Source organism: Carcharhinus amblyrhynchos, chromosome 20 (genome assembly GCF_965287045.1).
Source record: "Carcharhinus amblyrhynchos chromosome 20, sCarAmb.v2.hapA, whole genome shotgun sequence".
NCBI classification, from domain to species: domain Eukaryota; kingdom Metazoa; phylum Chordata; class Chondrichthyes; order Carcharhiniformes; family Carcharhinidae; genus Carcharhinus; species Carcharhinus amblyrhynchos.
In genome coordinates, this window is record NC_137343.1 from 4461506 (window position 1) to 4476333 (window position 14828).

Here is a 14828-nt window from a genome sequence, read left to right on the forward strand (position 1 = left end):
GTCAAGGTTTGTGAGTCACTCCACGTGTGTGTGCATGTGGGGTACACCCTTCATTCTGTGGAGCTGTGCCTCTCTATGCGGCACAGTGGTTAGCACTGCTGCCTCACAGCACCAGGGACCAGGATTCGATTCCCGCGCTTGGGTCACCGTCTGTGCAGAGTCTGCACGTTCTCCCTGTGTCTGCGTGGGTTTCCTCCGGGTACTCCAGTTTCCAAAAGGCATGCTGGTTAGGTGCATTGACCATGCTAAATTCTCCCTCAGTTTACCCGAACAGGCGCCAGAGTGTGGCGACTGGGGGATTTTCGCAATAACTTGCATTGCAGCGTTAATGTAAGCCTACTTGTGACTAATAAATGAACTTAAAAACACTTCCAATGAACAAATAAATAAAAACCGCTGAGTATTTGCAGCATTTTCTGTTTTTAGTTCAGATTTGCAGTTTTATGATGTTCTTACTGTGAGGGTAAAACATAAGAACATAAGAACATAAGAAATAGGAGCAGGAGTAGGCCATCTAGCCCTTCGAGCCTGCCCCGCCATTCAATAAGATCATGGCTGATCTGTTGTGGCTCAGTTCCACTTTCCCGCCCTCTCCCCATAACCCTTAATCCCCTCTCTTATCAAGAACCCATCAACCCGTTTCTTAAAAATATTTAGCGAGGCAGCCTCCACCACTTCAACGGGCAGAGAATTCCAGAGATTCACCACCCTTTGAGTGAAGAAGTTCCTCCTCAACTCCGTTCTAAACCGCCTCCCCTTTATCTTGAGGCTGTGCCCCCTAGTCCTACTGTCTTTTTTGAGCGGGAAGAGTCTCTCCACCTCTATCCTATCCATCCCATTCATCATCTTATACGTCTCAATGAGATCTCCCCTCATTCTTCTAAACTCTAACGAGTACAAGCCTAGTTTATTCAGCCTCTCCTCATAGCTCAATCCCCTCAACTCCGGTATCAGCCTAGTAAACCTCCTCTGCACTCCCTCCAGGGCCAAAATATCCTTGCGCAGGTGCGGCGCCCAAAACTGCACACAGTACTCCAGCTGCGGCCTCACCAATGCCCTATACAGCTGCAGCAAAAACAGGCAGAACCATCTGAAGTTGATGATTTAAATCACTTGCCAGATGGTTCCCAGCCCAATGCAATTATCCAGGGGAAGTTAGCACTTCTGTATAATTGCTGGATAAATTCTTAACTTCGAACAATCGAGAGAGATTCCCTGGCGCACCTTTGGGATAAGCCTCCAAATGCGACATTGAGGAACCAGGAAGTTATGGGCTTTTAACTCTGCTTTAATCTCTCCACAGATCCTACCAATATGCTGAGCATTTCAAAAAATAATTCTGATTTTATTAAGGAAATGTTAAGCTTGGTCAATGGATTTGGTTTCAAGGAATATCTTCAAGGAGGGTAGGACACCTTGTTGTTGTTCGTCCATCATTGTCAATGAGGACCTCAATACCATTAGTCATTTTGAGGCTGGTTGCGGTGTGTCCAAAGATGACTGATCAGGGCCAATTCAGGCATGGAATGTCCTGGCACATATTGGACAGACTTGTGTAGACACTATAGTTGTTGCGCTGGTGGCTCTGGACTTGCACAGCTCATGCTTAAGTTGTCCTTCAGCAATACACCTTGCTTTGTGAGCTTGACAGCCTTTGTGGATGAGGCAGTGCCAGGTAGGGCGGTTTTGTGCCAGCGTTTCCCAGGTGGTTGTGTCAATGTCAAGTGACTTCAGGGAGGCCTTGAGTGCATCTTTGTAACATTTCTTCTGCCCTCCATGTGAGCATTTTCCAGCAGAGAGTTCCCCAAAAAGGAACTGCTGGGTATGTGCTCGTCTGACATACGGATGACATGACCTGCCCACCGAGTCTGCGCTCTCATCAGACTGATGGTAGACTTGCTCTAGAGAGAACCTCAGTGTCTGGTACTTTGTCTTGCCATCTGAAGCGTAATATTCTGCGAAGACAAGTCATGTGGAAATGATTGAGCTGTCTTGCATGCCTTCGATACACAGTCCATGTTTCACAGGCGTACAGGAGGGTAATGAGTACCGCAGCGCTGTAGACCTTCAGTTTTGTTGCTGGGCTGATTCCTCGACGTTCCCGTACAGTGGAGCGCAGTCTACTGAAAGCAGAACTTGCCTTTGCTATTCTGCAGTTAACTTCTGCATCAATAGTCACTGCTTGGGAGAGGATGCTGCCAAGATAAGTGAACTGGTCCACTGCCTGTAGTTTCTGCCAATAGTTTGTCAGCCAGCTATCCAGTGGCAAAGACCCAGGGGCAGATGCCATACCCGCAGAGATCTACAAAGCTGCTGGTCCTGTACTTATCGAGAAGCTCACCGAGTGGGAACTGTAGAGAGGCAGAGAACCATCGAATTGATAGAATCCCTTCAGGGCAGGCGGAGGCCAATTGGCCCATCGATGTCTCATCCTGCCTCACACTCCACACCTACTCACAACTTCCCGTCCAACCCTCCCCCACTGCTTCACATACTTCAGACACTCACCGTCTCCCTGACCTGTTAACCCACAACCATTAACACTATTCCCATTGTTAACCGATAACCATAGCTACTTCTCCCATTGTTAATCCATAACCATAACCACTGCTTCCATTGTTAGTCTATAACCATAACCATTACTCCCGTTGTTAACCCCTTAGCAAGTTGTAATAATTGGGAATAGACCTTCCCAGTGACACCTGCATCCCATGGAAGGGATGAAAGCAGAGGAGGCCATTTGGCCCATTGACTCCTTGTTGGTCTCTATAGAGCAATCAAGTCAATCCCACTACCCTGCTCTACCCCAGTAACCCTGCAAGTTTATTTCCTCCATGTTCCTATTCCATTCTCTTTGAAATCATTAACTGTTTCCTCTTCCAACACCCTCGTAGGCAGCAAGTTCCAGGCCCACTCGCCATATAAAATAGGTTCACTCTCACATTCCCCCTTCGCCTCTTGCCCAAAACCTTAAACCTGTGTCCCTTAATCCTTGTATGTCAGCTAACTGGAATGGCAGCTACGTGTCTCGACGCTATCTAAATGCTCCATAATCTTGTACACCTTGATGAAATCTCCTCTTGCTCGCTCCAAGGAGAACAACCCCAGCTTCTCTCACCCTAACCTTGGAACCAAAATCCCCGATCCCTGAAACCATTCTGGTAAATCTCCTCTGCACCCTCTCCAGGACCCTGACATCTTCCTTAAAGTGTAGTGACCCGAACTGGACACAATAGTCTAATTTTGATCTAACCAGGGCTTTGTAAAGGATCAGCATAGATTTCCTGTCTCTGTACCCAATGGGTCTGATTTTAGCATTGCGTCGTGCCCGTTTTCGGGTGCGAAAACACGGTAAAGTTGGGTGAGAGGCCTTTAATGCGTTCCACGCCCATATCCGCGCAGATTGCTGCTTTACCGAAACCCGGGAATGGCAGCGATTCGATTCACACCCAAAACGGGTGCAACATTTGCTTGTATTTAAGTTGAATTAATGAACGGCCCACCCAACACTGTCAGCATTTCCCCCTTTATCACCGTGTTTGCCAATCCGGAACCGCGCCTTAATGGACCTGCTGAATAACAGTCTGAATCGGGCGTTCCGGCTGCTGAAGAGGTGAGTTCAGAGCTTCCAACGGCTCCCTGGTTCAGTGGTGGTGGGCGGAGGGGGGAGGTGGGCCTGATCATTCTCTAGTTGGTGGGGGGATGAGTGAGGCCAGACCATTCTCTGGTGGGGGGGTGGGGGGGATGAGTGAGGCCAGACCATTCTCTGGTGGGGGGGTGGGGGGGATGAGTGAGGCCAGACCATTCTCTGGTGGGGGGGTGGGGGGGATGAGTGAGGCCAGACCATTCTCTGGTGGGGGGGTGGGGGGATGAGTGAGGCCAGATCATTGTCAGGGGTTGGGGGGGAGGAGGGAGACTGATAAGATTTATCTCAGGCAGAGGGGGGTGGCAGATGGATCTCTGGTCGGGGGGTGGTGGCAGATGGACCTCTGGTGGGGGGGGTGGCAGATGGACCTCTGGTGGGGGGGGGGGGGTGGCAGATGGACCTCTGGTGGGGGGGGGGGGTGGCAGATGGACCTCTGGTGGGGGCACGGGGGGTGGGGGGGGGCTAGGGCGTCCGCTGCCACCCACAGGTGGGGCAGGGGTGGTGATTGGCCTTTGTAGTCGGGGGGGTGGATAAGGGGGACAGTGATGTGTGTGGGTAGTGGGGGGGGTGGGTAAGGGGGACAGTGATGTGTGTGGGTAGTGGGGGGGGGATAAGGGGGACAGTGATGTGTGTGGGTAGTGGGGGGGGTGGATAAGGGGGACAGTGATGTGTGGGGGTAGTGGGGGGTGGATAAGGGGGACAGTGATGTGTGGGGGTAGTGGGGGGTGGATAAGGGGGACAGTGATGTGTGGGGGTAGTGGGGGGTGGATAAGGGGGACAGTGATGTGTGGGGGTAGTGGGGGGGGTGGATAAGGGGGACAGTGATGTGTGTGGGTAGTGGGGGGGGTGGATAAGGGGGACAGTGATGTGTGGGGGTAGTGGGGGGTGGATAAGGGGGACAGTGATGTGTGGGGGTAGTGGGGGGGGTGGATAAGGGGGACAGTGATGTGTGGGGGTAGTGGGGGGGGTGGATAAGGGGGACAGTGATGTGTGGGGGTAGTGGGGAGGAGGTGAATAGGGGGGACAGTGATGTGTGGGGGTAGTGGGATGGTTGGATAAGAGGGACGATGATGTCTGTGAGGACCATCACTCCCGCTTTTCGCCCCTGGGCTGTTTTCTCTGCTTTCTGTGCCCTGGGAACGATCTGACACGGGCGCACTTTCTCAAAGTTTTTTTGCACTGCGCGTGCGCTGTTCAGAGCTCCAATCGTTCTGGGTGTGGTAAGCCCCACCCTCACCGCGAATGGGACTGGAGATGGCTGAGTGTGTATAGGGGTCCCTGAAAGCAGATTCCCAAGTTGGATCTGCATTACACCCAGATTCAGCACTTAGAATGAAAATGGTAAAATCAGGCCCAATGTCGCTATCTATAAACCAAAAGAGAAAATGCTGGAAAATCTCAGCAGGTCTGGCAGCATCTGTAAGGAGAGAAAAGAGCTGACGTTTCGAGTCCAGATGACCCTTTAACAAAGGGTTTGCTGACAGCTCCTGAGATTTTCCAGCATTTTCTCTTTTGTTTCAGATTCCAGCATCCGCAGTAAACCCGTGTAAGAAACTACAAAAGGTCGTGAATGTAGCCCAATCCACAAACCATCCATTGACTCTGTCTACACTTCCTGCTGCCTCGGCAAAGCAGTCAGCATAATTAAGGACCCCACACACCCCGGACATTCTCTCTTCCACCTTCTTCCGTCGGGAAAAAGTTACAAAAGTCTGAGGTCACGTGCCAACTGACTCAAGAACAGCTTCTTCCCTGCTGCTGTCAGAACTTTGCATTAAGTTGATCACCCTAGCTATGACTGTAACACTACATTCTGCACGCTCTCCTTTCCTTCTCTATGCTTTGTCTGTATAGTGCACAAGAAACAATACTTTTCACTGTATGTTAATACATGTGACAATAATAAATCAAATCAAATTGAATAATTTGCTTTTTTCTCTATTTATGAAGTCTAAGACCCTATATGCTTTACTAACCATTCTCTCAGTATGACCTGCCACCTTCGATGATTAATACACATGAAGCCCAGCTATCTGTGTGCCCATATATTCTTTGGGATTGTCCATTAAGTGTACATTGCCTCTCCCATCCTTTTCTGCTCAAATACCTCACCTCACATTTCTCTGGATGAGATTCCACCCGCCACTCCCCCTGCCCATTCTCCCAGCCTGTCACTGTCCTGTCAGCTGGGGTCATCTTCACTGTCTGCCATCTCTCCAGGTTTGGTACCATCAACACCTATTGAAATTTGATTCTGCATTCCAGTGTTTAAGTTATTTTTATATATATCCGGAAAGCAGTGTTCTCAGCACTGACCCGTGGGGAATAGTACTCTCTTACCATCCTCCAGCCTGACAAATAACCAATGGTCATGAATCTCTCTTCCTTGTCCTGGAGCTAATTTTCTATCCGAGTTAACTCTGACCCTCCGTAGGCCTCAGTTTTTGTAAATCGGCCTTTATGTGACACTTTGTCAAAGGCTTTCTTAAACTCCATCTTAATGACATCTGTCACTGCTTCATCAAACAAATTTCCATTCGATTAGTCAAACACTACCTGCCTTTTACCAATCTGCCCTGACTTTACTTAATTATCTTAAGTCTCTCCAAAGATGAGACTTTACGGCCTCACTCGTCCCAAAACCAAAAAATCCCATCCGAGATAAAAGGGCCTTCCCTTGCTCCATCCCTCGCCTGTCGGAAAAGTCTCCTTGGATTTTCAATTAAAGGAATGGAAGGTGGGTTTAGATTGACAGGGTCATGTGATAATGTGGTTAGTGGGAGAAGCTAGATATGTAGTAGATGAAAGCAGCTTTGAGTCCTGGCTGGTGTTTGTTTGAAAACAGGGGTCTTTAAGCTGCTCTTTCCATAAAATCTCCCTGAAAGTTTCAAGGCTGTTTACTCTCCTTTTAGCAAGTATGCTTGTGATTGCTAACTGTATTTAAAGCAGTTAAAATCTGTAAAAAAATGTTGCTTATTTGGAACTGAAACAGCGTTGTTAGAAATAAGAGTTGTTACTTTTCATGTTTAAATATTGTTCAACTGTTGAAGAGTTAAGTTGCTTGGAGTTATAGTTAAACTGTGTTACTGAATAAAGTTTGTTTTTACTCTATAAAATCCCTAATTTATCAGCAGAATTAATCCCAGAGTGATCATCCCATCCTCACATGTATGACAAAACAGAAAAGTTGTTGGGGTCTAGTCTGACTTCCTAATGCAACTTGGGATTCGGGTCCAGGGCCCCAACACTGGTCTGTACCTGAAGCATCACCTCCTTAAAGATCACCCATTCTTCAATTGTTTACAACTTGTAAATTGAGAGGTTTGGCTTATGAGGAGAGACTGAGTAGACTGGGACGATACTCATTGGAATTCAGAAGAATGAGGGAAGATCTTACAGAAACATGTAAAATTATGAAGGGAATAGATAAGATAGAAGCAGGGAGGTTATTTCCACTGGCGGGTGAAACTAGAACTAGGGGGTATGGCCTCAAAATAAGAGGAAGCAGATTTAGGACTGAGTTGAGGAGGAACTTCTTCACACAAAGGGTTGTGAATCTGTGGAATCCCCTACCCAGTGAAGCAGTTGAGGCTCCCTCATTGAATGTTTTAAGGTAAGGATAGATATATTTTTGAACAGTAAATGAATTAAGGGTTATGGTGAGTGGGCGGGTAAGTGGAGCTGAGTCCACCAAAAGATGAGATATGACGGAGCAGGCTCGAGGGGTCAGATGGCCTGCTCCTGTTCCTGGTTCTTATGCTGTTATGATTTTCTGTTACATTTTTCACAGGAAAGACAGAGGCTGAGGGGAGACCTGATAGAGGTCTAAAAATTATGAGAGGCAGAGACGGAAGGGGAGATAGTCAGAGGCTTTTTCCCAGCGTGGAAGTGTCAAAATTTTTTTTTGTGTCACAAGTAGGCTTACATTAACACTGCAATGGAGTTACTGCGAAAATCCCTAGTCATCACACTCCAGCACCTGTTTGGGTACACACTTAGTGACAATTTAGCATAGCCAATTCGCCTAAGCAGCATGTCTTTTAGAGTGTGGGAGGAAACGGGAGTATCTGGAGGAAACCCACGCAGACAACAAGAGAACATACAGGCTCTGCGCAGACTGTGGCCTAAGCCAGGAATTGAACCCAGGTCCCTGGCACTATGAGACAGCAGTGCTAACCACTCTGCCACCCATAAGTGTCAATTACAAGGGGGCAGAGGTTCAATGTGAGAGAGGAAAATTTAAAGGCGGGGGGGGGTTTTCACGCAGAGAGTGGTGGGTGCCTGGAACGCGCTGCCTAAGGAGCTGGTGGAAGCAGGCACATTAGCAACATTTAAGAGGCATATGGATGGGTGCATGAATAGGGAGGGGATGGAGGGGTACGGACAGGGTAAGATTTGTTTCTAGGTTAGTTGGGGCATTGTGATTGGTGCAGGTTTGGACGGCCGGAAGGCCTGTTCCTGTGCTGTACTTTTCATTATTCTTTGTGACTTGCTTCAAACCTTTAACTGTCCCAAATTCTAGCAAGAGATCGTTGACCTGAAACATTAACTCTGTTTCTCTCTCCACAGATGCTGCCAGACCCCCTGATTTAGATTTTCCTTCATTTTCTGTGTTGCATGAGAAAGATTAATAATCATCCCTGCAGATTCCTTAGTTGATTTTTTAGTTTGTGAATATTTATACGTTTTTTTAAAAGGATTTCGATTAAAGGAATAGAAGGTGGGTTTAGATTGACAGGGTCATGTGATAATGTGGTTAATGGGATGAGCTAGATATGTAGCATTTTATGTGGTACTTTGTCAAAGGCTTTCTTACACTCCATCTTGACAACATCCGCTACTGCTTCATCAAACAAATTTCCATCAGATTAGACAGGTGTCAAAGGCTTTCTTAAACTCCATCTTGACAACATCTGCCACTGCTTCATCAAAGAAATTTCCATCAGATTAGACAGTCACCACCTACTTCTTACAAATCTGCTCTGGCTTTCCTGAATGAATGTAAGTGTAAGGGTAAGCTTTATGGCCTTGCTCATCCCAAAACTATACAAAATCCCACCTGAGGTCAATGGATCTTCTCTCGCTCTGCCACTCGCCTGTTGAAAATCTCCCAGGTTTTCTACATATTTTACTTTAGTGGACTGAAGGTTCCCTGCCTAGAACAGTCAAGATGCTAATTTTCTGAGTGTTTTGCTGTGTGTCTTGGCTGCTTATCGAAGGTTCCAGTCAGTTTGGGTGCATCGAGGTGTCGGCCTCTTTGTGTTCTGCTGATTGTGGCTTCAGATCATTGTTTACACACTCATCAGGTTTTCACAAGTCAGGCAGATTAAGATGGCTTTCTCTATCTGAGGTCAGCTTGATGTACCTCGTGTGTGATATCAGTACATGGGAAATTGAACGTCTTACACTCTTACAATATCAAAAAAGGATACGCGGTGCAGCTCTGTGCCTCACAGTTGTTTCCTAACCTTCAAAGTATCGCACAGTACATCACAGCAGGCCATTCAGCCCAACTAGTTCTTGTTCCATATGAACCTCTTCCCACTTTCATCCAATAATCAACATCTCCTCCTACTTCTTTCTCCCTCTTGTGTTTGTCCAGCTTCCTTTTAAGTATATCTACACCATGGCTGGACTTTTCCGACTGTTCACACCAGCAGGATTTTCCCATCCCACTGTGATCAACAGAGTTTTGGTTCATCACCACATTTTCCATTCTCGCTGCAGCGGGAGCGTGGCGCAAACAGATGGCACGGTCATGTCTCAACTCCACAAATTCCACATTCCCACCACTCTTTGAGTAAAACAGTTACTCCTAAATTCCCAGTTGGAAATATAAGATAATATAATTATATCTAATATTCATGGTGTGTGGTTCTAGTCTTCCCCCACAAGTGAAAGCACTTTTTGTGCAGCTACTCAAATCAAACCCTTTCATAATCTTAATGACCTCCATCAGGTCACCCTCAGCCTTGCCTTATTCCAGAGAACAAGGTCCCAGACTGTTCACTGTCTCCTGAGAGCTGTTACTCCCCAATTCTGGTACCATCCTCGTAAATCATTATTGCACCTTCTCCAGGGTCATTTTGATCATTCAGACATCAAAATGGTGAACTCTTAAAGTGTCAACAAGTTTAACATAACTTTTGTGCTTGTCAGGTCAACCCACATCGAAACAAGAACGAAAGAACATGAGAACTAGGAGCAGGAATAGGCCATTTGGCCCCTCAAGCCTGTTCCGCCATTCAGCAAGATCATCTGTTTGTGGGCTCAGCTCTGCTTATCCGCACTCCTTCACTTGAATCCTGTCCAGAAACTTAAGTGGGGCGGCACGGTGTTACAGTGGTTAGCACTGCTGCCTCACAGCACCAGGGACCCGGGTTCAATTCTATCCTTGGGTGACTGTCTGTGTGGAGTTTGTACATTCTCCCCGTGCCTGTGTGGGTTTCCTCCAGGTGCGCTGGCTTCCTCGCACAGCCCAATGATGTGCCGGTTAGTTTGATTGGCCATGCTAAATGGCCCCATAGTGTCAGGTGATTAGTAGGGTAAATATGAGGGGTTAAGGGAATAGAGCGTGGGTGTGATTGTGGTCTGTGCAGACTCAATGGGCTGACTGGCCTCCTCCAGCACTGTAGGGATGCTGCGATTCTAGGATTCAAGAGATAGCAGTGAGCTGCCTTCTTGAAGCATTGCAGTCCATGTATGTGGTGTAGTTACACCCACAGTGCTGTTTTTTGTTACGTTGCTTTAGTAACCAGTGTTGATACTTTTGGTGTTGATACTTTGTCTAACCATATTCTCAGAACCATTGAAAAATTACAGCGCAGAAAGAGGCCATTCAGCCCATCATGTATGTGCCCCTCATTTTAATCTCATTTTCCAGCATCCGGCCCACAGCCTTGCAGGTTACAGCTCTTCAGATACAGATCCAGGGACCTTTTAAATGAGTTGATGTTTCAGCCTCAACAACCACCTCTGGGTGAAAAATGTCCCCTCTACCAATCACCTTCAATCAATGCTTCTGGTGACTGACCCCTTAGCTGGGGGCAACAGAGCTTTCCTGTCCACTTTCTCTAAGCCCCTGTGATAACCCCCACGAGTTCCATGGGAAATAATAGATCTAATAGATTTCCCTGTGGGTCTCATTGAATATGAGTTCCCCTGGTAACAGGGAATGACCTGCCCTGGTGGAACTCATCACCTGAGACCTTTATAAGGCAGGCACCAGGAAGGGGCTGCAGAATTATTGTCCCAGAAGGACGTGTGTAAGTATGCTGTGACAATGCAGAGGTTAATTTCCTTTACCTCATTTTGTATTCTGGTGAAAGTGTCTTAGAAGGTGTTAACTGATCTACATTAATGCTTAGAGGTTCATTAAGAGAAAGACCTGACACTTGCTTTAAGTGAATAATTAAGAAATTATTTTATTTAACCGACCAGGACGTTTAAGGAAAGTTTGACTGTAATGCTGTTCAAATAAATACAAGGACCACTCATTACCAAAACAGTAATAACAGAATTTTAGTCACTCTCAAAAGCTGTATACAATCAGGCTTGATGGCTTTCAGAAAAGATTTGGGGTTCTTCTGTAGTTGTCTGCTGTCCGTAAGCATTGTCTGATGTGGTACCTTTCATTGGTTAAATGATGAGTTCTATTCAGACATATCTGAAGCTAGCAGAGTTAAGAACTTAGTGTTTTAGTTGATCTAACTGTCCTTAATTATCTTTAACTGCTTCAGTTGTTCTGGCCCTGACTCAGGCTCTGGAGCTGTTCCTCTGAGTCGGCTGTCGCTCTAACCCTTATACTTGCGATGACCTCTCAATTTCTTCACACCATGATTGGTTTGAAGTTGTCAACAACAGCAAATTCAAATTTGATAGGCTTTTGATAGTTGATTGTCTTTTTTAAACTGATGGGCTATTAAAATGCCTGATACCAAGGCAATCCTGATGCTTGGTTCCCGAAACAAATGTTGCAACTTAGAGTCTGTGTGTACTCTGCATCCATGCACTGAACTCAAAACCAGCTTTTAAAGGGATTATGCACTGTTTTCTTTCCCTCTAGTATTTTTACAATTCTTTTATAGCTTTATAAATTCAACTTCACAACAATGCCATGGAGTAGTGGCTTTATTTTGTGTTTACAATAAATACCATTCCTTTCCAGTCAGGCTTCCAAGGTTACTACAGCCCCTCATAATTTTGTACATCATAAAGGGAGGTGGTGGCCTAGTGGTATTATCACTAGATTTATTAATCCAGAAATTCAACTAATGTCCTGGTGATCCAGGTTCGAATCCCGTCACTGCAGATGGTGGAATCAATAAAAAATATCTGGGATTAAGAATCTACTGATGACTGTGAAACCATTGTTGATTGTTGGAAAACCAATCTGTTTCTCTAATGTCCTTTAGGGAAGGAAATCTGCCATCCTTACCCGGTCCAGCTTACATGTGAGGTCCAGCAATGTGGCTGACTTTCAACTGCCCTCAGGCAACTAGGGATGGGTAATAAATGCTGGCCCAGCCAGCGATGCCCATGTTCCATGAATGAATAAAAAAGAAAAAAAATTAGGTCACCCCTCTACCCCCTCTGCTCTAAGGCAAACAACCTCACTCTATCCAATCTCCCCTCATTGCTGCAATTTTTTGATTTCATTTGATTAATTATTGTCACATTAACATACGGTGGAAAGTATTGTTTCTTGCGCGCTATACAGACAAAACATACCATTCATAGAGAAGGAAAGGAGAGGGTGCAGAATGTAGTGTTACAGTCATAGCTAGGGTGTAGAGAAAGATCAACTTAATGCAAGGTAAGTTCTTTCAAAAGTCTGACAGCAGCAGGGAAGAAACTGTTCTTGTGTCGGTTGGTACGTGACCTCAGGCTTTTGTATCTTTTTCCCGATGGAAGAAGGCGGAAGGGAGAATGTCCGGGGTGCTGGCTGCTTTGCCGAGGCAGCGGGAAGTGTAGACAGAGTCAATGGATGATTTGAGTGATGGATTCACAACCTTTTGTCGTTCCTTTCAGTCTTGGGCAGAGCTGGAGCCATTCCAAAGCTGTGATCCAATCAGGAAGAATGTTTTCTATGGTGCATCTGTAAAAGTTTTCAAGCCCCGGCAACATTCTTGTAAACCTTCTCTGCATTCTGTCCTGAGAAATCATGCCCTCCCAGTAATGTGGCCTCCAGAACTGTACACAAAACCCCAGCTGTGGCCTAACCAACGGTTTATACACTCCATCGTTACATCCCTGCTTTTGTATTGTAGACCTTGTCCAATAAATGAAAGCATTCCATATACTTCCTTATCACCTGTCCTTCAGGGTCACCTTCAGGGATCTGTGGACTTGCACCAAGGTCTCCCGTTTCCTCTATCCTTCTCATTATGCTCCTGTTTATTTTGTGCGTTCCCTTGCATGGTTTACCCTCTGAAAATCCATGACCTCAGACTTTTCTGGATTGAAGTCCATTTGCCATTTCCCTGTCCACACAACCAAACTATTGCTATAATTCTGGAGAGTGCAGCTGTCCTCTCCACTGTCAACTACACAGCCAACAAAGTGTCACCCGCACATTCCCCAATCATACCTCCCATATTGTATTTGGTGAATTATTTGTTTATGAATGGGAATGTTTTGATGATGTGTTGATTTGTTTTACAGGAAGAGACCGATAGCCTTGTCAAAAATGTCAAATACTGAGATCCCCGATGAGTATTATTTTGCGCTCTTTACCTACACACCGTACTCTTCCTTTGGATTCAATGATGATGAGATTTTCATATCTTCTCTGCTGTCTAACTGCGTCATCTGCCTGCTGGGAATCAGTGGGAATCTGCTCGTCTTGTGGATCGCAGGACATGAGGTAAAAAAGACCATCAGCATGGTCTGGCTGGTTAACCTCTCGCTGGCCGATTTACTCTTCACAGCCATGTTACCCTTTGCCATCGCTCAGCAGGCCCTGAAGACTCACTGGCCATTTGGTAGATTCATGTGCAAGTTCCTCGGCCTCATCAACCACCTGAACATGTTTGCTAGCGTCCTCATACTGGCTGTGATCAGCCTGGACAGGTGCCTGTCAGTCTCATTCCCCGTCTGGTCACAAAATCATCGGAAAGCCCAATCTGCCTACGTGGTGTCTCTGGTTGTGTGGGTATTGGCTACAGTTTTCAGCTTTCCATTCTTCCTAATCCGTGAGACTGTGGAGGACGTGGCGGACAGAAAGACATACTGTTTTTACGGTGAGGGCACGTACAGCCTCAGTGGCCTAATAGTGACGAGGTTCATCCTGTCTTTCTTTATCCCTTTTATCACCATTGCCGTCTGCTACAGCATCATCACTGCCAAGGTCAGGCGCAGGTGGAGGAAATCCTCCACCAAGTCGTGCAAAGTCACCAGCGTGATTATCTTGGCGTTTTTCATCTGTTGGTTGCCCTTCCACGTCTTAAACATTATCCACGTCATCACTGATGAGGGCTTCCACACCTGGCTCCCTCTTGTCACCAACTTGGCTTATGCCAACAGCTGCATAAATCCAATCCTTTACCTCTTCATGGGCCGGGGGTCTACCTTTCATTTCAAGAAGAGAATCCAGATGGCATTGAAAGCTTTACATGAGGAACTAAGCTACAGTGGATCCAGGTCTGATACCAGATCAACCAGAGGCACAATCTAACGGAGGCCTTAAAGAAGACTCTCATCTCTCAGACTGTGTGTGATGTGTGTGCATTGTCTGTTTTTGATGTCCTGCTCGTGTGCGTCAGTTTACTTCCAGTCCTAAAGATTATCTTGAATAAAAAAGAGAAACTTGCATTTGATTTGCTTTATTATTGTCACATGTAATGGGATACATTGAAAAGTATTGTTTCTTGCGTGTTATACAGACAAAATATACCCTTCATAGAGTACATAGGGGAAGGAGAGGTCTTTCTGCCTGAGGGTTCAGGAGTGTTGGGGGTGTCCCGTGTGGTTTGATTTGATTAACTATTGTTACATGTGTTAGCATTCAGTGAAAAGTATTGTTTCTTGTGCGCTATACAGAAAAAGCGTACCGTTCATAGAGAAGGAAAGGGGAGAGTGCAGAATGTTGTGTTACAGTGATAGCTAGGGTGTAGAGAAAGATCAACTTAATGCGAGGTAGGTCCATTCAAAAGACTGACGGCAACAGAACAAAGAACAAAGA

General features: G+C 46.2%; 1 protein-coding gene across 1 annotated transcript; it reads left to right on the top strand.

Annotated features, from left to right (window-relative positions):
* The first annotated feature begins 3563 nt into the window (after nt 1–3563).
* LOC145356176 (C3a anaphylatoxin chemotactic receptor-like) lies at nt 3564–14321 on the top strand. Its single transcript, XM_080208785.1, has 2 exons — nt 3564–3613; nt 13310–14321. The coding sequence occupies exons 1-2, from the start codon at nt 3564–3566 to the stop codon at nt 14319–14321; spliced, it is 1062 nt and encodes a 353-aa protein (XP_080064911.1).
* The last annotated feature ends 507 nt before the right edge of the window (nt 14322–14828 follow it).

Excerpts from the sequence above, each read along its gene's own strand:
- LOC145356176 (XM_080208785.1), top strand. The coding sequence starts at position 3,564 with ATGGACCTGCTGAATAACAGTCTGAATCGGGCGTTCCGGCTGCTGAAG. Across the intron at positions 3,614-13,309 it reads GCGTTCCGGCTGCTGAAGAG|GAAGAGACCGATAGCCTTGT; the intron begins GTGAGTTCAGAG and ends TTTGTTTTACAG.